Source organism: Abrus precatorius, unplaced genomic scaffold (assembly GCF_003935025.1).
Source record: "Abrus precatorius isolate BTA unplaced genomic scaffold, Abrus_2018 Scaffold3, whole genome shotgun sequence".
Taxonomy (NCBI): Eukaryota; Viridiplantae; Streptophyta; class Magnoliopsida; order Fabales; family Fabaceae; genus Abrus; species Abrus precatorius.
Window position 1 is genome coordinate 8,402,629 of NW_020874373.1, and position 21,891 is coordinate 8,424,519.

General features: G+C 31.0%; 2 protein-coding genes across 4 annotated transcripts; one reads left to right on the forward strand and one right to left on the reverse strand.

The window, feature by feature from the left end:
• The first annotated feature begins 806 nt into the window (after window positions 1-806).
• Window positions 807-2,206, forward strand: LOC113861392 (auxin-induced protein 22E). Its single transcript, XM_027494188.1, has 4 exons — window positions 807-1,233; window positions 1,317-1,522; window positions 1,650-1,749; window positions 1,917-2,206. The coding sequence occupies exons 1-4, from the start codon at window positions 1,016-1,018 to the stop codon at window positions 1,987-1,989; spliced, it is 597 nt and encodes a 198-aa protein (XP_027349989.1). The 5' UTR covers window positions 807-1,015; the 3' UTR covers window positions 1,990-2,206.
• Window positions 2,207-7,788: 5,582 nt separating this feature from the next.
• Window positions 7,789-12,418, reverse strand: LOC113861634 (transcription factor UNE12-like). Of its 3 annotated transcripts, none has more exons than XM_027494593.1 (6): window positions 11,877-12,377; window positions 10,968-11,087; window positions 10,800-10,865; window positions 9,367-9,432; window positions 8,811-8,888; window positions 7,789-8,736 (listed from the first exon to the last, which is right to left on the reverse strand). In XM_027494593.1, the coding sequence occupies exons 1-6, from the start codon at window positions 12,204-12,206 to the stop codon at window positions 8,506-8,508; spliced, it is 891 nt and encodes a 296-aa protein (XP_027350394.1). In that variant the 5' UTR covers window positions 12,207-12,377; the 3' UTR covers window positions 7,789-8,505. The 3 variants fall into 3 exon arrangements, with proteins under 3 accessions (XP_027350394.1, XP_027350393.1, XP_027350392.1); XM_027494592.1 differs by having other exon boundaries at window positions 7,789-8,746; window positions 8,791-8,888; XM_027494591.1 differs by having other exon boundaries at window positions 7,792-8,736; window positions 11,886-12,418.
• Window positions 12,419-21,891: the final 9,473 nt, after the last annotated feature.

Here is a 21,891-nt window from a genome sequence, read left to right on the forward strand (position 1 = left end):
TGTTTTAGTATTGATATCTTGCTACTAGGTTTGTATAATGTATCAAAATACATATAAATTTGCATAGTTCTTTATAACATAATTAAGGAACAGATTCTTAGATACTAGTTTCATCAAACATCTAAGTATTTTGACACATCGATCTCTGAAGATTTGAGCATTACAAGTTCGTAACTGTAGTTAAACTACTAGATTTGTATCATCGATTATATACATGTTTGATTTAGTATACCAGCGTATATATCAAATTAAGATGTATTCTTGAGATTGACCTATTCCACAGGATTTTGAATGAATGCCTTTTATATGGTTAGATCATAGAGGTAGGATGAGGAAGGAGGAAGCGAGCATACCACATGCAAATCCCACATGTCATGCATCCACTGGCCAACATCCACATGGTCATGCCAATCCAATCAAGGACACCAACCTGGGACCCGCACCCCTGTCACATGTGCTTGTTCCCATTCGAATCCAACGCTCCAAAAAGCCCACAAGCCCAAGCCCAAATCGGAGCCGTTCATTGATGGCCCATAACCTTCGCTATCACTGGCTGTGCTTGTTCCTCTGTTGTCCCCTCTCACGGAGACAACCTGCTTTTCCGTGTCCTTCATGTGACAGACAGTCACATCTGTCAGCGCGCTAACCTCGACCGTGTGGAGTGGACCCCACATCCAATGCCTTGTCAAGATGTGATTGGTGGGTGAGGAAGCGCGTGTGACGGTACATGGTGGGTTTATCCTTCCCTCCTCGGTGTGCGCAATTCATGCACCACGATAATAAGTTAGCTACATTTATCGTCCCTCACACTAACACGTTGCTATAAAATTGATGAGCTACCATCTTCCATCTCAATTCATTTCTATTCCCATATTCATAATCACAAATCTCTCCTTCCAAAAGAATCAGAAATCAGAACTCAACAACGTTTGGATTTGGAATTGAAGCTGAAGTTGTAGGTATTAATTATAAGAACAACATTATTGTGTGTGTATTATAAGAGGCTCATCAAGAAATGGAGCTGAATCTCAAGGCCACAGAATTGAGGTTGGGATTACCCGGCAGTGACGAGCCTGAGAAAACTTCATGCAGTGGCTTTGTTGTTAGAAGCAGCAAGAGATCTTCACCGGAAGCCAGTGTTGAAGAATCCATGTGCAAAAGCAACGTTAACTCTAGTGGTTGTGATTCAACAACCACAAGTGATCATGACCAAGACAGTGTCCAACCTGCAAAGTAAGTGTTAAATATATTTTCTTTTTCTTTGAAGGATTTAATGGATGAAAAGTTAATAATGAATGAAAAATAATGGATGGCAGGGTTCAAGTAGTGGGATGGCCACCAATCAGATCTTTTAGGAAGAATAGTTTACAACAGAAGAAGGTGGAACAAGGTGATGGAGCTGGAATGTACGTGAAAGTGAGCATGGCTGGTGCACCTTACTTGAGGAAGATAGATCTCAAGGTTTACGAGACCTACGCAGAACTACTCAAAGCCTTGGAAAATATGTTCAAGTGCACATTCGGTAAGGACTACGAACAAAACAACAAATCTTTTTTTTTTTACACAAGATTTAGTATTACTTCTAATTATTAAGAAATAAGGTGGGAATTTGGGCTGATGAATAATGATATGTGGTTAATTTGATCCAGGTGAATATTCAGAAAGGGAAGGTTACAATGGATCTGAATACGCTCCTACTTATGAGGACAAGGATGGTGATTGGATGCTTGTTGGAGATGTTCCATGGAAGTAAGTTCTTCCCCTGATCCTCTTAATAACATGATTATCTTCTTTTTGTTGTATTTCGTTTATGTTATAATTTATTAATTAATTTTTATTATATGTTCTCTGCAGTAAATATTTTTTGATGTAATTCTCCATCTTATAAAACTGTTTTTGGCTTATGTTAATTGCAGCATGTTTGTGTCCTCCTGCAAGAGACTGAGAATAATCAAAGGATCAGAAGCAAAGGGGTTGGGTTGTTCATGACCGCAGAATTAATAAAAGCAAAAGCAGGATTGCACAAAAGCATGAAGAAAAGCACAGTGATCATCAAAGACAATAATACCTTTGTGTTGTTTTCTGGTGCTGTGCAAAGCAAGAACCTGTTCTCTGAGAAGTTTATATATAGCTTATCAGAAAGAGAGATGTATATTTATACATTAATTTTCCCTTATTGATTTTAATAGAGGCCTGCTTCCTTAATTATATATAGTCTTCTAAAATCGGAATGGAAAACAAATAGAAAGAGAAAGAAAATATAAGAAAGGCTAATAGTAATTTTCAATTGTACAGAGAATATTATAATAATATCATTTTGTTCCAGCTGGATCTGTTTATGTTCAAGCAATCGGATCTCTTTCTGTTTTTTATTCTTATTTTGATTCGATGAAGCTATATATTTGTTATGTATAAATTTTTTTTTTAGTTTGATGTCTAGTGGTAAAGTAAGGGAAATCTGAGATTTGATTTCGGAAATTTGTTGTTAATTACTAGATTTTGGAACAAACATTGATGTTAAAGATGACACGAAAAGAACAAAGTACTCTTTAAACTGGCGTCAAATCTCCCATAAGAATATTGAGAAATCATCGACCAGTGTGAGTGGATGACCCACTAACATGGAGAGATATCAAGTGAAGCAATAATTCTTTGTCCGAATATATTAATTAGTTAACGCCATAACAAATTCGAAAGCTAGTGCCATTTTAATAATTTCAAGCGAAGGCCCTCAAATTTCAAGGCCTTTAACCTCCTTTACAATTTTAGATTTTCATTCAAAAACTTGGTTACATATATGTTTTGATGAATTTTAGATGAAAAATAAAGTAAGATGAAAGTAACAGGAGTAAATTTATACGATATAATCATACATTCACAGGTAAAATTAAAGTCTTAATAACATTTATTTTAAAAAATTATACAACAACTTAAAAAATTTAAATGTCTGTTATATTTTAATTTTGTTTGTTTAAGATTAATATTTACTCCTCTTGTTAATATATATATAAAGTGAGAGAGAGAATAATCAAGACATGATTGACCTTTTCTAATAATTGAAAGATAATCATACAAATACAAGTTTACAGCTTGAGTGATTCACACCCCCATTTTGGGATGTAAAATAGGTAGAAGGAAAAAAATAGAGAAAATAATAAGTGTAATAAAGAACATAAAATTATATATATATATATATGCAAGAAAATATTTGTATAAAATTATGAATTTTATCAACTACAAAGTGTGTTTAGATATATAATTTATGTAAATACTTATTTAACAGGCTCTTTTAAATGATAATTTATGTTATATATTTAATCATAAAATTTAATAAGATAAGTTAAAAACACTTACTTTGATAAATTATGTTTAAAAAATTATTAAATTAAAATAAAAATATATAAACTATTTTCATACGTTATTTATAAACTTTTTAAACTAGCTTCATAATAATTTAGAATCTTGTCAACTAGGTAAATTTTATAATAATATAAAAAATAGAAAACAAGTAATCTAACAAAAAAATAATATTATAAACAAATTTAAATATTTATTATATAAATAATATAATTTTAATTTAATTATTTATTATTAAAATTAATTATTAGAATTTGTCCTTTTATTATCGGTTATGTATGAACCTGAGCCAAGCATCCCTTGCAGAGAAGATGTCAAAAGCCATAACATCTTGAAATTTGAAATGCCTTTTAAGGTCTTCCCCTTAGACGATAATCCAAGTTCGGGTCAACTTAGATGACCTGACCCATTGTGTACTGGGCCTAGACCTTTAAAAGGGTCCTGGACAAGATAGTATCAAAAATAATATTTTATTATTTTGGCAAAATTAAAAAATCAACTCACTAAAAAATAAAATAAAATGAGGATATTTGGTTCCGCTGCAAATATCACGAGATGTTATTTTTTCACCAATTTCATAACATTATTTTGTTTGTTCAACAACACAGGATGTTGAAAAGTATAAGATAGTTTTATGGGTTTCCAAAAATCACGTGGGAAGCTTACTTGAATTATTAGTACGTAGATAAGCTTTTACAAGTTATTCTAATTTAAATTTTAATTTTGAATTTAAAAATATAATTATATTAAATATTAAAAAAATTATTATTTATAATTATCTTATTCGAGTAATCTTGTTTAACTCAAATAAAATTATCTTCAAAAATACCATAACATCAAGCCACATTTCTCATTTTTAACTTAGATATTGAGCCACAACCATAAAATAAATTACAAACTAAATATAAGTTAAAATTAAATAATTTTTTTAACAAATATTTATGAAAAATAAAAATATATTATATTTCTCTTATAAATTAAAATTAATTTATGTTTTTTAAAGTATTTTATTTAATTTTTTAAAACTTAAATTATGTAAATTAAGTTAAAATGCTAAATGGAGAAGATAGCAACAAGGGACAGAGTTGTAAGAGTGTCATAGTCATCTAACAAACGCGTAAAGAAATGGAAGGACATGAGAAGGTAGGAGCCTAAGATATCAATCTGCTATGTTTATTATTATGATTATGATTTGGATAGAAAGCTATTCTGGCCAATGTGATAGTTGATGCCATATAGGTGTCAGGGAGAAGTGATTCCAAATTCAATACCAATAATCAACAAACAGAGGTATAATAGCTAAAACCACTATTTGATTCCCCAAGGAAATAGCTTTACAAACTTTACAGCTAAATATTCACCCTTTCTTTATCTACAATTTTAATGAACGATTTACCTTGTTAGTCCCACGCGAATGATTGCCATGTTTCTTTCATGGAACCAGTAATAAGCTCCCTTTTATACCCGAATAACAATAATAAATAAAATGGGTAAGATATTTGGTTGAAAGAAACCAGTGAAGTCGACACTATATTCCATTGTCATCATGGAATCAGACTCGTGACCATTCAAGGACACTGCCAACAGAATCGTATCAATGGAACTCATCTATTGAGTTCAATTTGAAGAAGGAATAGTAAAATCAAATTAAAGAAAAGGGGGAATCACACATTTGCAATTAAAAGACTATTCAATTATAAGATTTAATTCAATTAAAAGCTAATTTATCAAAAAAGAAATACTCAAACTTCATAAAAAATATTTTCATGAATAAATACTTAGTTGAAAAGGCCTAGGTTTGTGGTTTCCCTCCGTCACTTTCATCTGTTTGTATGTCTGGTTCTGGTTCCACACGCAATGTCCTTTAACATGGGTTGGCATATCACACGTGCTTTTGTCTATTTTTTAATTAAGAGTCTAAATTTTAATTATGAGAAAAAGCAACTTTAGGATAACTTTTACCCTTGAATGAAAATTTTGTACTAAATATTACTACAAGCATGTTTTTTATTTTTTATTTTTTAAACAGAGTGTTTTACTTCATTCTCAATTGAAACCAAAATGAATTTTACAAAACCATAAATTTGTTACCAAAATTAATTTCAAAAGCTGGCTCAAGCACATACATATGTTATCTAGCTACCAAAGCCATAAATTTGGTGCCCTTTCCCTACACAGTGAAAAGCAACATGCACTAGCTCACCCCAAAATGTCAAATTAATCCTAAATGTCCTAAAAACTGGCATCTTTGACTTTTTTGCTTTTCTTTTTTTCTAAAATAGTAAAATGTAGACACGTTTCACGATTTTAACCAGAGGAATTGCCCCCAAAAGAAAGAAGATAACACAAATTAACTAGGAATAGCATAGTCCAAAGGTACTGTTAGAAAGATAAAAGAAAAATATATAGAACCCAAGTTAACCTCTTTGATTAGTACAATAAGGTCTTTCCCGTGACCTATTTAACTTGTATGTAATTATCTCTCTCTTGACATGAGGTTTTCAGTCACGGGGATCGATTTCCCCAACTCATTGCGCTTTGTGAGCCAAAAAGCAAAAAGTATAACGAGACAGACATAATTGTGCTTATTCATTTACAGAAACATCACGTACACCCTTCAAATATTCCTTTCTCGTGTTGGGAAACACACAATAACACGTTGCTTTCCTTCGTGCACATTTTGTAATTGCCCATTTGGTAAGGCAAACCAACTTGTGAAAAAGTTAATCAACGAGGGAGGAAAAAAAGTCTTAACATGCTCTTAATTTTTCAATGGAAACAAAGAGTTAAGCAAAGTAAAAAAAAGTGAAGGTGAATGAAGTATGAGGATGCTGGAGTGGCATTGGAACTGGAGCATTTCCAGTTTTTTCTTCTTTTGGGTTCAGTTCTTCCTTCGCAACTAGTTCAAATCTTTGTCCTTTGCTGAATGTTGATCGAGGCCCATTTCTATGAGATTGTTTAGTGGGAGCCCGTGTTTGATATGGGCTTTCTAAGAGGGTCCAAGCCTTGGACCCATTTAAAAAGTCTACTTTTATTTTGGAATATGTTTGAAATGAAAGAGTCGTTTTGAAATATTCACAAAAACAAGTCTTTTTTGTCAGTCACCTATTCATGAACCGTTGCTTTTGGTATATTGTTGTTGATGCTGTGAGTGCGAGATTTATAATGGAGAAGTGTATTGATTAAAGAATTAAATGATAAAAAAATATGATAAAAGTGCATATAAAATACAAGTGTATCAATAAATTTTTTTGATAAAATCTTTTTAACTTTTAGTGTCTTAACCAATTAACATTTTCCATATATGTTAATGCTGAAACTAATGTGAAGTTCAATTTATGGTAGTTATGATGACCAAAATAAATTATGACGGTTATGTGGGTTGACACGTGCAATGGGGAGTTAGGTGTCTAATTTTAATGTGAGGCAGCAGGCCACGAAGTGCGAATGAATGAATGAAGGTACACCAATTGTACAGTAATGGTGAGTGGCCGGGCAGCAGTAGAAAAATAGTGGGGAATTCTCAACTTTTGTGGATATGAATATCCAAAAATTCCCACTGCTGTTCTCTTTGAGGGACACTACACAATCTTCAACTTCTGACTCTTTTTATCATTTTTATTTTTTTGGTGTACTTTATCTTTTCTTTTTCGTTTGCTTTAATGTATCCAACGTAACCAATAACTATATGCTGTTTGGTCAGTATAGTACTCCTACTCATTTTAAGGGAACAGAAACAGGAATCTCTTACATGTAACCGAAATGGGATACATTCACTTGGTTAATGGTTATTGTGACAACTTACGAGCTATGGACTTTTCCCTAGCGCTTTGCCTGTTGTCTTACTAAACATTATCTCACCGATTTGTTGGAAATAGCTTTGAGGGATCCGTACATATTGAAGCTCCACTGCGAACTCTTTATCTATTCAATCTTGGGCTGCAAAATTTATGCTGAAATAGTCAGGGAAGTCTTGTTTAAGCTTGAAAAAAATCTATAATAGGCAATAAGTCATTTTTTCCTTAAGTTTCACTTTAAAATACAGATAATTATTATAATTTTAAACATATTTTAATTAAAAAATTTCTTTTAAGAAAAAAAATTCTAACAAACGACTAGAAATCATTCTATATATATGCATGGGAGATTCTGTTACCCAAGGTAAGAAGCAACTTCTATCAAGTAATTATAATTGATGTCATATAATTTTCCATATACTTGGACTGATTTTGTTGTCTCAAATTCTCAAAAGAGGTTAGGTAGAAAGTAAAGTGCACGTGACATTATTCCTCAAACAAAAGGAGTATTTAAGGCATAAAAAGGACATGCGATTATCAATTTGTGAGTATGAAATAGAAATTAAATCCCGTGACATCAACCCAAGAAAATGAGGTTATTTAACGCAAGATTCCCTCTCGAAAGGAAGTGACATGTTCCAATTAGTAATTAGCAAACCATTCCTGAACCGTACATAGATGAGTTCAGAGACTAGTCACTTGAGTTGAATAAGGTTACGGCTAACTGATTGGAAGAAAGGAGCACCACGCATGTCCTTCCATTCCATTTGATAAATCAAAAACTAATAATGATTCAGGAGAATAGGAAAAAGTCATCCAAATGCTTTTGAGTAAACAACTCACGCACGCCCTAAACAAACAAAAAGCACCATCATATTTTGCAGGACTCGGCAACGCCCAGCACTCTTAAAGTAACTATTACCCATTTCAGCTTCACTATTAAAAGTATACACACCACTCTAACCTTTTACAAGGTCCCACAGCCCACTACAAAAACTAAGCCCCACTATAAAAGCGCTTACATCATGGTCCACTACCCCCACCCATTGCACAAAAAGAGAAGAGCATATCAATTCAATTTTTGACAATTTCTTCTTCTCTACTTGATACTTGGCAAGACAAGATAGGGGTCTGCTTGTATTTTATAAGGCATTAACATCGAATCCTGTATTGACAAAAGCTGAAAGAAAGGCAGAAAAGGAAGAATTATGGCATCTGACTTTGATTGCAACTTGATGCTTGCCAATGACTTAATTATGGGGGTTTGGAACAGATAAATAACTCGTGGGTCCCAGCAGTATTAGGTGAGCCCGTGACGGGACCAATAGATTGTGCAACATGTGCCTGAGGTCTATGAAGGAGGATTAGTTTCAGGCTTGACTATGCTAGAAGTGTCTGGTGGTTGTGACTGGTATATTGCCGAAGCCAGTGAGATGGGCATTATGCAGAGTGCCTTTGATTGAAGAAATTGCATGGCAGCCCCAACATTTTCTTCCATAAGCTTAGCTACCTGTCTTTCTGTGCCATCATTTGACCACTTGTCCCAAGCTGGTCTGTTTCTTGCACCTTCACCACCTTCTTCCTGATCACCACTAAATTTGTTAGATCACTTGAAGAGATTTTAAAAAAATCAAACTATTTCTTCTCAATAATCACCTCAACTGATGATAATGGGATGTCAGTTACCAGTGGTGCCACTGCACCGGCTCCACCCAATCTACTCATGCTCAAAACCTGAAAGGCATACGAATTCAGTCAATGAAGTCATTTGCACTCTTAATTTCACACTGCTACAAATTCAAATTTAGACAGGGGAGCCTTTTGCTTTTATATAGATTTTATGACTCAAACAGCAATATGTATTCCAACAGAAGACCCTTAAACATTATTGAATGGTTAAAATTAACTACAGAGCATTAAGCAGTCTGAAAATGCATTTGACTGTATTTATACATTCCCTAGTCTCCAGGAATGAAAAACGTTGGCCAATGGGTTCTCATCCAAAGTGGTAAATGGCAACCACCCTTTTGTGGGGTTCATGATCATGAGTTGAATCCTAACTAATTGACCTCAGTGGGGTGGGGATGAAAACAAATAGGTTAACAGATTTAACAGGCAATACCCACAAAACTATGAAAGGCCCCCATTCATTACTATTTGAGACCTAACTAGGAAAATAAAAGCATGACCAATGAGGAGCCTAGCATTTTACCTTCACTTGAAGCCTTAAGAATTTGACATAATCCACAATCTCATCTAACATGGCAGCTCTATCTGTCTGAACAAAGTAGAAATGCCCCATATATTAGAAAGAATTGAATAATCCATCAGTATTATCTTTTATTTACAAACACCGAGCAGTCATGCAGCAAAACAACACAGCAATCACACATATTATACAAAACAGCAAGCTTTGAAATTCAGTAGATTTATTTGATACTTGAGCATTATTAAAATTTCATGCATACCAAATCAGGATACATCATATATGCAGGCATTATTCTATTTGTTTACCCTATTATAAGAAGCAAATTCTCCTTGATCAATTATACTCTAATAAACAATGCATAAAAAATGGATCAGTGGATTTTGTATAGAAGTTGACAAACTCAATGCATAACCAATTTGAGAATTCAATGGGCCTACATGCAGATGTCATGTTGTATAAATTTGCAAAAATCAGTTTTGAGATGGCACTAAAAAACTGTCTGCATAAATTTTGTATATATAAAGCCCCAAAGATAAAATCTATGGCTTTATTAACTATATTGACAGGAAAAGACAGAATACTGAGCATGAATCAATAATCCTCCCATATGTACTTCCATTTAATATATTCTTAAAACGAACGGGAGTAAAAAATGCAGGGAAAGAAGGAAGAGGTATCAAGAAATTTTCCCTTTAAACTACACAATGGATTCAGGCAAGCACCACATACTGTAAAAAAATTGTTTCAGCTTCAACAGACTCATTATTTTAATTAGGCCTCGCGTATAATAGAAAAAACAGTAACTTGATGAGAAGTGTTAAAATATTTAGGGTATGTTTGATTTCTCTTTTAAAAAGAGTTTTTTATTTTTTTTTCTAAATATAGAATAACTTTATACTATATTTAGAAATAAAAAGAACAAACTGTTCTGTAAAACGTAAATGTTCATATACAATTACATGTGTAATGGCATCTGCTCTATTGAGTGTGTATTGTAAAAGATAGACACAATGTATGAAGGGAACAGTGTCAGTGAAGAAGGTGTGGGGCTAGAAAAGTATGTAACGAACAATATCTACCAAGAAAGAAGACAGATCAGTCATAAGCAACCCTTGAAAAGGTCCATTTTTAGCACTACTTTTGTTTTTTGGAATGATTGTGGATTATCACCACTTTTATTCACAAGATATGAATCTACCTATACACAAATTGATCACAAACTGCAAATTATTATCAAGTCAACAAGCTGCAAAGTGGAGGGAAGAATAATAGATACACATCTTCTGTAAATGTCAACTTGATACTCTGTATCTTTTCTAAGTATTCAAGTTACACGACATAATGATAAAACCTTTACCTTTCAAAATTCCATTTGCTAGAAGACAAAAGCAAGACCACATTTTGTAATAGAGGGACATGCAAGAGAAATCACATACCTTGTTGACACTTGGAACCAGTTCTTGCAATGCCCTGATTCTTTCTGCTATTCTTTCTCTGCGTAACTGTAATCAAAGTGTAACATGGAGACTAGAGAAAATGAGCTACCAACTTAACCCCAGTTTAATGCAAACAGTCTGTATTCATGCAAATACGTGGAAGCTCACCCGTTCAGCTATGCTGTGTGGATCTGTAGCCTGTCCTCTTCTAGCCCGCACCCTGGGACGTATTGCTGGAGGATGTGGAGCAGCAGGCATAGTTGTTGGCATGGGTTGCCCATGAAAAACCTGCAAGAAGGTTATGAACTATCAACAGGAGAAAAATAGCTACTTAATCAACTCCCCCTCTGCCCTCCCAAAAGCAGAATCATTCAATAAGAATAAAAATTGGGGAAAAAAAAAAATAAGACTCTTATTACAAGAAAACATCTATTCAAGGACTACTCAAGGTCAAGGATATATATCCTATATGATTTAAGAGGTTCAAATATCACAGAAAAGCAACGATTAGTGCTGCCCGACTCAGAGACATAAATAACTTTAACCAATCCATGACAAGTATAACACTTCCAACAGGTCACTTACATTTGAACTCCAATCTAATACAATCCAGACCTAACCCCTAATCCACATGCATAGTTCATTAATCTCAAACAAGTATTCTTATGCTTCATGCCAATTTCCAGAACTTGTCTTTCAAGTCATCTCCTAAGTCCAGAATGATGATTCACACAATTTCTGCAAGACATGATATTGATGTGCGTATAGCAAGTTGGCTGGCATCAACAAGCACACACGTAATAAAACTGAACATGAAAGTTGAAGATTCTCATTTTTGAGATACCTCTATTCGCGAAAAAATTACAACTCCACTACTAGTTGTTATTTTCATCAACTTATAAAATGAATTGTTTGCTTCACACATGCTCTGTAATGGTGGTAATTTGAACCAGCAATTAGAGTAATTCTAACAATATAACACCACTTCCCGAAACAAACTCTCATACCACACTCAAACAATCGAAGCAAAAAGCTCAATTTCAATTGAAGATCATATCCAAAAAGAATCGGAAAAGCTGGTATTACATTCTTAGCTCTGCCATCCACGACGTCGTCGCGAAAGCGCTTCCCGCTGGCAGAGGCATCCTCGGGCTTCATGAAGCCTCCTTTGCCTTGGTCCAAGCTCAACCCTAACTGATAAACGGGCGCATGAAAGGCAGCGCCGGCGGCGAGGTGAGGGTTGGCATCGGCGGAGTTAAGCTGCAGCATCATCGGAGCCGGAGAAGCCGTACCGGCCAAGCCTACATCGGCGGCAGCCAAGCCGGAGTCGGCGGAAGCGAAGGTCGGGAGGCCAAGGATTTGTTCGAAGAAGTCGTCGGCGGGAGTGTCGGAAGGGTTATTGGCCATGAGCAAGAGTTTCGGCTTGGGCTTGGAGTCGGGCGAGTGGTTGTTGAGTTGAGAAAACGAGTTGAGAACGCAGAAGCAAAAGAGGAATCTATTATCTACATCAAGGAAAAGTGGATTTAGAGCGTTTCAGATTGCACTTAGCGTAGCTCTGCTTTTTTTGTACCCTGTAGTTTAGTTAGCTTCCCACTTCCCAGAACGCTGCGTGTGCCTTTATCCTGCTTCATAAAACTCTTCCTTTTTCTTAAAGGGGCTCTGTTTTTGGTATTTACATCCAGCTCCCCCCTTCTTTCTCTTCTCAAAAGCAACTCTTTTTTCAGAATATATTTAAATTAATCTTAATATTTAAGAATAAATTTAAGTATCAATAAATAATACCTTTTACTTAAAAAATATGTCTTATTTTAAATAAATAAAATAATAATAAATATTATTATTGTTGTTACTTAGTCTCAATCTTAAATATTGAGGTTAATATTAATCTTAACTTAGTCCTTACAATTATAAGAGTTTGATATTTTAATTTTTAAACTTTAAAATTTAAATTATTTTTTTTTACTTAGTCTTTCGTTTAGTTATATCACTTTAGTGAGTTTAATTCTTGCTGGAGCATATATATATATATATATATATTAATACATTTCAATGTATTTTTATCAAATATTTTATTATTTGTATATTTTTTAACTAATAATATTAAAATAATAATTAATAGTATTAAAAAATAAAAATGAATTACTTTTATAATTTCAGATAAAAACAAAGAATATTTTAAATTTCAAATGACTAAAATTTCTGAATCATTCGATCTTAAAGGCTAATCTCACAATTTACTTCTAAACTTTTAAAAGTTACATCTAATGCACGTTTCATTTCTCACTCTCTTTATTGTTGATTCCTCGATTCGTTTCTTAACAACAAAATTGATAAACATCTAATAGTAATATATAAGGATTTCTCTTTGATATCATACATTTTTCGGAATGCGTTGTTCATTTTGGAGCCTATTTCTTTGTAATATTTAAGGAAAATGCTATTGAATTTAAAGATTTTAAAATAATTATATTTTTTGGAAAAAAAAACTCGGCGGAGATACAATTATAAAATGCTTTTTGTGATTTGGAAAAAAAAAAAAAAAAAAGCTTATGCAGAAGGGTTATAAAGAGAACTACATCATAAAAGAGTTTTAATTAAAAAACATACATGCCTTCAATTATTGTGCTCGTTGAATCTTATTGGCCTAATGCTACCATTCATAATTATTATGTTTGTCTACATTATTTTAAAATTTCTCCTTTGTTTTGTTTCACTATGTGATTTTGTTACAATTATTCATTTAACCAGGCTAGTTAGGTGGTATATAATATTCATGGAGTGAAAATACAAATATTTTTTACCAGTAAATTAGGAATAGAAATAGACAAGGTATGAGCAGAGTTTACTATAATATTTATTCTTATACTTGCATTTAAAAAAAAAATTGTATTTAGCCCCATATTCATATAGATAGTAATATTAATTTTTATACTTGTACTTTTTGAGTACTCATATATCCATACCTATATCTGTGCTTATTTAGAAAAAAATATTTATAAAAAAAATATATATTTATATAACTTCACATAAGTAGCATAATAATACAAAAATTTAATAAGTAATTGTCAAATAAGGTACAAACATAAATAAAAAATAAATATTTAAAAATTACAAGTAATAAATGTATCTTAATACAATAGTTTTTTAAACTATAATTCTTAAAAACTACAAGCAACATTGACAACTAACTTTAACAATTCATGATTGTTACAATAAATTTGAATGACACATACATTAAGAATAAGAGTAAGATTAGAGTAAAGAAGCTCAAGTACTAAACAATAACTAAAAATTGACACAACATATTTTTTTTAAACTTTTGAATATGAAATTGTAAGAAAAATAATAGATTTAATTAAAATAATATAATATAATTAATAATATATATATATATATATATTAATACTAATATTTTTAACTCATAAAAAGTATTTTGTCAAAAATATAAATTTTTAAAAAAATTATTTTAATGAATTAAATATTTATAATATATAAATTTTAAAAGAAAAAATTTGAATAAAAAACAAATAGTCACAATAATATTTTATAATAAAAAAATATATCTGTATATAAAAAAAATTATACTTTTTATTTAAAGAAAAATTATTTAATAAGTAAATTGTAATAAAAATATATAATAAACTTAGTAAAAATAACATAAATAAAAATTAACAATAATTTTTATATTTTATATCTTCTCAAAAACTTCTTTAAATGTAAATAAATAATAACAATAATATTATTTAAATTTAATATATTATAGTTATGTTAGTAACGCACATGTTATATAAAAAATTATTATTTTAAATTAAAATATAAAAAATAAAATTTAAATATTATTAATAAATAATAAATTTATAATAATAGTAGATAATTATAAAATTTATAATATATTTATTATTTATTTTATTAAAAAAATATTTATGTTAAAAATATTCTGTATGTGTATTAGATGTAAGTAAGTTTTTAAAAAAGAATTAATCTTACATCAACTATATAATAATTAAATTATATAAAATAGTAAATAAATTTTTCTATGAATTAAAATAATTTTTTTAATTTATTTTATTACTGAATATATTTTTATATTAATTTTATATAATTTCACATATAACTCACTTTTTATATATATATATATATAAAGTGAGTTGGATTCTATAGATACTTTATCCATTGCATTGTATTTATACGTGAATTATACAACTACAATTATCTCTCTCCCTTCGTATGTATGCGTGTAGCGTGTAAACTTAGCAGTTTTATCAATCTGTTAAACGGTTTTCTTCCTTCTTTTTTTCGGTACGAACCCAATACTATAAATCTGAATGAGAGGCGTACATATTTCTGTTTAGCAAGACGCGTTTCCCTTGACCAAAATATAAAGCAAGGCGCGTTTCCTAAATTCCTAGCTTATGCTACCTATTCAAAGGATGATGCGTGATTAGAACTACACTTGTCAGTTATTAATAAGATTATCAACAAATACTAAATTTTATAATGTTCTTAACAGAACTTTTATCTTAAAACGTGACATATCTTCACGTAATTGCTATATAAATTGTTTTCTAAAAATAATTCAAAAGGTTATTTTCTAAAACTCAATTTGATTTCTGGAAAAAGGAGAAACGGCTCTCTCACACTATGTCCTAAATAAACGAAAGTTTAAAAATTATAAATTAGAGAGATTTAGCGTCAGCCCGATTGAACTTGGCTGGCATGATCTACTAATAAACATGTTTTCCAATTAGGAACACTTGCATGTGGACAATAAAAAGAGTTGACACGACAATATATTTGTCTACAATCTATATTTTTATAAACCCAATCACATAATGCATAGAGTACATTTGGATAAACGCTTGTTTAATATACTTTATTTAAACTATTATTTATGCATAAATTTAATTATAAAATATATTGAAATAAGTTAAAAATAATCATTTTTATAAAGTATAGTACAAAATTGAAAATAACTTATAAAAACTTTTAACTTGCAAACATATCATAATTGTTCACTCAACATTCTTTCCTACCTTTGTGCATATGTGGATTTCAGAAAATAGCAATTTTGTTTGTCTAGCAGGTTAACAGAGGCATATCCCAAAGGCATATCATAAGAAAATCTTCAAAAGTATATAACAGAAGTCAAACATAGATTTTTCTTTCATTTGGATTCCCGTTAATATCTTGTTACTGTTCATTACATTACAATGCAATCTGCATGTAATTTTTGGGCGGAACCAGAAGTTGAGTCCAAATAACAGCATCTTCTTTTGATTGCCTCAGTTGTTCTCTGTATGCTAATCACAAAACCTTAGCAGTGAGAAAAACTACTGATAATCCCTTGCATGTAAATGCTCAGTGGTGAGGAGCCCTATATAGCAGAAGTTTATTAGACTCTGAACAAAATATTAATTAGGTTGGTTATATGGATTATAAGAAAAATAATACATTATGTTATATTCAGCTCTTTGGTTCGGAAACCTTCTAGCTTTCGTCAAGTCAGCAATGCTGTTATCCTCTATTTTTCCTTCCAGTACTTCGTGTTGAGGATGGAGATAATAGCTCTATTTAGAGATAGAACCAACCTCCTAAAAAAATGCTAAGAGAGGAAAAAGAAAATTGATACTCTAATATCCTTCATTGATTTACCACAAAGGTTTATATAACAAAACTCTCAATAGTATAACAAACAACAAACAGCTAACAAAAAACTATTTCTAGCAAATATCTAGACATCCCTATGAATCCCTATGAATTTCAGGACATTGAGTTTCATTCTAATGGACATAGAATCCCCAGTCATTGGGCCTTTTAGTCACTCTATTAGGCCTAGAACTAGCTTCTTTTTCCTCATTCTCGTGGTCCTGGGTGAAGACTGGACCTCATTATTTGGCCCAGCTGCTGTTGAAACTGAAGGCAAAACAGTTGTTTTATATGGCAGCTCATATTTAGAATAATAAAAGAGAACTAATCAATAATCACTGATATCAAAATACATCTCTTTTCTCTTCCCTCTGTTACTTGCATACTTTCATGCATTCAGCTTTGATCACTTGAATGGCTCTTCATTGATGGATCATTCCCTGGTTAATTGCCATTTGAAGCTCTCTGGTTCTTAGCATTTCCCTAGTTTTCTTCACAAAATTTTTGTGCTGCAAAATACCAAAGTAGACCTCACCTAGTGGTAGAAGGCTTGGTTGTTGTTGTAGGCAAACAGAATAAATTTTCTTCTACTACAGTTAGCAATTATAGCTTAATATGGAAGATACCTTGTTCGCACTTACATGCAGAGTTGTTATCCCCTCATCAGTCCTACCCTTCCACAAACTCTGATCTGTAGTTCCGGTTGCTACTAGTTACAATTAAATATCATTTCCTCTTGTCACATTCCAGTCCAACATAATTTAAATGATCAAAACAGTAGAAAATCACCATAAGGGCTAAGCTATAGGAATAAGATACCATCAAAATTGTCATCGAGTGTTAAACCAGTATTTTAACAACTTGTTAAGAGGATTGAGAGTTGAAAAGGTTCACATAAGAACAATCAGCAGCCCAAAAACTACTAGGTGTCTTCTAACATTAAAACTAATTACTTGAAGAAAAAAACAAAACTCGCGATTCAAAACCTTTATAATAAATATACATTAGACAATAAATATGCATTATTTTGCTTCACAAATGCTACTAGCAAAGTATCTAGAAGAATGAAGTATTGTATAGTGTTACCAACATTGCTTCTAGAACTGTCAGATCCTTTCACATCAATTGCCAAGAAAAACATAAGCAAAGTTTGTTTCGACTAATTTTCGAAAAGATATGAGACAATAATATGCGTTGAAAGTTCATATTGTTAGCCACTGGAACTAGTCAACTCATCCCAGGCGGTTTAGGAATTAGGATGGATAGGGAATTTGTTAGAGAATAGAGATCTTAGATCTGAAGTCTGATCCCTAACGTACCAGGAAAATAAAAATTCCATCCCCCAAACAAGTAAAAAACCTGCATATTTTTATCCTTATATATCTGCATACTGTACATAGTGGAAGCCATTACACAGCACAATATAGTATGCACAATCTGCAAATATAGATAAGCCAATCAAAGGTAGGTAGCACTAACATAACACAAGCATGCAACAAATATATGAGACAACCATGATAATGAAAGCCCACTAACTTAAATCATCATTACCCCTACAATTTGGCAATAGTCCACTGTTTTCAAGAGATACTGGCAAGACAATAACTTGTAGTTCATCCATAATCTTTTCTAATTCAGTACTACTTGCTGATAAACTGTTCTTTACAGCAGGAGACCTTGCTAATCTACCATAAGTAGTTGCATGACTGTGTGTATAGTATGAATGAATGTAAGGCAGATGAAGCCAAATCCTGGGAATAATGATAGACACGTAAGCATCTTCAGCTCCTAAAGCAGAAAATGTAAGGTAATTAGTGCATTGGTCAACAAACCTTGGAGCCAGTCGATACCCAGCTACTTCCTCCAACATTTTCTGGACTTGTTGTCTAAATTATAAACAGGAGATAAAATATTTGTACAAATCTCAGGCACTACATCGGCTAAAAATCTTTATAATACTGAAAGATGGTCCAACAAGAAGTGTAAATAATACCACATGAGATAGATGTATGGTCAAGATTATCCTCAACCTTTCGAGTCAAAGGACCAGGTTTTATTATTGATATACTTCAAATTTCATTAGGAATGGCATCTAGCTGCGCCATTGTTTCCTGCAGTTCCTTGTGAGCTTGAAAAGGCAAAGTAGGTGAATACCATAGAGTGTAGTTTTGGGCTCTAGGCTAATTCAATGCCATTCCCAAGTACTGGCATGGATCCCAATCCTTTGATGGAATATAAGACATGCTCCTCCTAACCAAGTATAGTCAATAAAAGTAAAAATGAATCACATACATTTGTTTTTATTATTTATTTTCCCACATCCTCACGCAGAAGTTCCATTTTTTTATAATCAAATTACTTTTTTGCGGTTTATTTTCCTATTTCTTTTTTTATACATAAAAATTAAGTGTCACACACTCGCACTTTTGCAATGTATGTTATGATAATTCAGTTAAATAAAAATGTAATGAAATTAATCTTCATTTCATGAATTATAGGAGGAAACAGAGAACCTGGTAAGCTTGAGATTCCTTGATAACAGTTTCAAACATTGAAAAAAAAAAATAAATGTAGCACTGTAGGTATTACATTATTTTTTAATTAAAATTAAAATTCTACTCCAATAACTTAGATCGAGATCTCCTCATGTTCTGGCCCAAACATAATTTTTATGTGTCTAAATTTTTGTATTTTTATTTAAACAAAAAATTATTCATTTAAACAAAAATATAAAAACATAAAATATGAGAGTTATGTAATATAAGGGAATTCTTATTCAATAACTTACAATAAAAAAAAATAACATTAAAATTTAGTATATATTATTATTAAAGTAAAATTTCAAACTTAATTATAGAACAGCATGAAAAGTACCCATGAATTTCGCACCTAAATTTTGTACTTCAAATCTACCATGGGGGGAACTGCACAACTAGCCTCCCAGCTGTTCTGGCTATGATTAGCAACTTCTTTGGACCTATTACACGTCCATTTATGGGACAATAATTAATATTCCTTCTAAAAACGATTAAATTTGCTAAATCTCAAATGGAAAGAAAGAGGAATACAAATTATTCTAAAAAAATCCCAAAAGAAGTACCAATCAGAGCAACAGTAGCTGTAAGCAGCAGAAACCGTACCAAATCCCAAGCATTGGTGACTGTTGCCTGCCACCTCTGCTTCTGAGGAGTGAGGAGTGAGGAGTGAGGAATCCATAAATTTAGAGCAGGAGTCCAATTCTAATCCATGATGCCCAAAGGGCCATATTCCTTTGGGGGGAAAAAAGGTAGAATCTGGAACAAGATTTCGAAAATAATTGATATTTGACCATGCAACAGAAAGACAGAAAAACGGGGAAATACAGAAATTGATGGATTGTTTTTCTTCTTAAAATAACAAGATTCTCAAATAAAAGATATAAATTAAAATGCATATTAGATCCTATATTTATTTACAAATTAATATTTATATTAGTAAACTTATATATATATATGAGATTTTTAGTATTCTTTGTTTTTTGTTATAACGTGTCATTTTAATACTGTTTCAAAAATATTAAAATATAAGTTTAATGAAATGTTTGTTGTAGATTAATATATATATATATATATATATATATATATATGCTTTTTGATATATATAAATGAAGTAATCCGTAAACAAGAATAACTATAAGAATCAAATGGTATTTTAACCTTAAATAAATAAATACACACTTTTTAATATAAAAATAATTTATTAATTATAATTAATTATAAATGTTTAATATGTATTATAACCTAAATTTTAATATTTGTATTCTTTGCTAGTAAGGGGAAAATTAGCTTTGATTGTTCTTAAACTTTAAACTACATTATTAAAATAATGTGATCAAGACTTTAAAAAAAGGTCTTTTGGAGCACATAATTCATTCCACAAGTTACTACTTATTTAGATATATGTTTGCATTATATATATAACACATTTATTTTAGTGTTATAATTTTTACTTATATAATTTTTTTAACGTGCTTCTAAACTATAGGCATTTAAGGGCTGCATTTATGTTCCTTCTTCAATGCAAATAGTTGATGCTTTTATTAGAGCACCTCATGCTCAAATTTTCCATGACAATTGTTTTAAGTTGGGATGTATAAATTAATGATTTTATTAAAGCACCTCATGCACAAATTTTCCAGGACAATTGTTTTAAGTTGGGTTTGCTAAATTTATACATCCCAACTTGAGGGGATATTAAGCATTAATGTTGTATTTAAATAGAAAATTTTAAAAAATATAAATTTAACAATGAAAAATGCTTAAAGTAAAAGCTAAGTATAAAAAGGTTATGAATAATAAATACAAAAAGTCAAAGCATAATACAGAAATAAATAAAATCATCTTTAAAAAAATCATTTAAAATTTGTTCTATTTGCTATAAAAATTATTTACTTAAAATTATACAATATTTTAAAAATATTTTTTTGTTACTATTCAAATACATGCAATTTGATAATTTTAAATTATTCTATTTAAACATAATATAAAAAGTACGACTGTGATGGATTAACCAAATGATCAGACACATTGTTTTGATTCCCCATGAAATAAGAAATTCAGATATTAGATGATCTTATGAAACTGATGGTGGATCTAAACTTTGTTTAGAGCTTTGATACCATTTTAAGTAGCATGCAATTCTGGTGCAAAGAATAAAAAAGTTTAGGCAACTAGGAAATATATATGTACAAGAGCTATATATATATAAACTTACAGATAAAAGAAAATGAAAATAGTGTTAACAATGACATCTAATATATACAACAAACCAAGCAAAACAAAATAATAAAAGTGACCTCCACGTACATGAATAACGACACGTTCATAACTAAAACCCTTAATTAATGTCTAATACGACATAATTAGTAGCGTAAGCAATTGCAATTTGCAAGTCTAAGGAAGGAACAAGTTACAAGCACTTTTCATTTTCACACAAACATAAAATATAAGGAAGAAAACTGAACAAAAAATGGCCTTATCCTTGTCCAATTGATTTTTTGGCTACAAATTACAACGAATCACGATTCCGTTCGATCGAATATCATTTAATAACGTTTACGTTGGATGGAAAGTAAAATAAGGATAATACAAATTTAAAAAAAACAGGGTGAAAGGATATAAATAAAATTATATATTATTTTCTCTGCTTGTTCAAACAAATATATATAAATTAATTAGATAATATAAAAAATATATACTGATTAAAAACATAGTTTTAAGGGTCAGATTCCCCACCCCCTTAAAACAGGAAAGTATTTAGTAAATTGTACAGACATTTGTAAATACATATAACTTACAAAACTATAATTTTAAAACTAATTTAAGTGATAAAATATCATATTAATTATAATTGACCGACATCTTATGTTAACCTTCATTGAAAAAAAAAACTGAAGTATTGATTTAAA

What these genes read in the sequence shown, in the direction of transcription:
- LOC113861392 (XM_027494188.1), top strand. Translation starts at nt 1,016, where the DNA reads ATGGAGCTGAATCTCAAGGCCACAGAATTGAGGTTGGGATTACCCGGC. An exon ending in GACAGTGTCCAACCTGCAAA is followed by an intron (nt 1,234 to 1,316) that starts GTAAGTGTTAAA and finishes AATGGATGGCAG; the next exon opens with GGTTCAAGTAGTGGGATGGC. An exon ending in TATGTTCAAGTGCACATTCG is followed by an intron (nt 1,523 to 1,649) that starts GTAAGGACTACG and finishes AATTTGATCCAG; the next exon opens with GTGAATATTCAGAAAGGGAA.
- LOC113861634 (XM_027494592.1), bottom strand. Translation starts at nt 12,206, where the DNA reads ATGGCCAATAACCCTTCCGACACTCCCGCCGACGACTTCTTCGAACAA. An exon ending in TCTTAAGGCTTCAAGTGAAG is followed by an intron (nt 8,889 to 9,366) that starts GTAAAATGCTAG and finishes TATGCCTTTCAG; the next exon opens with GTTTTGAGCATGAGTAGATT. An exon ending in GTGATTATTGAGAAGAAATA is followed by an intron (nt 8,747 to 8,790) that starts GTTTGATTTTTT and finishes TAACAAATTTAG; the next exon opens with TGGTGATCAGGAAGAAGGTG.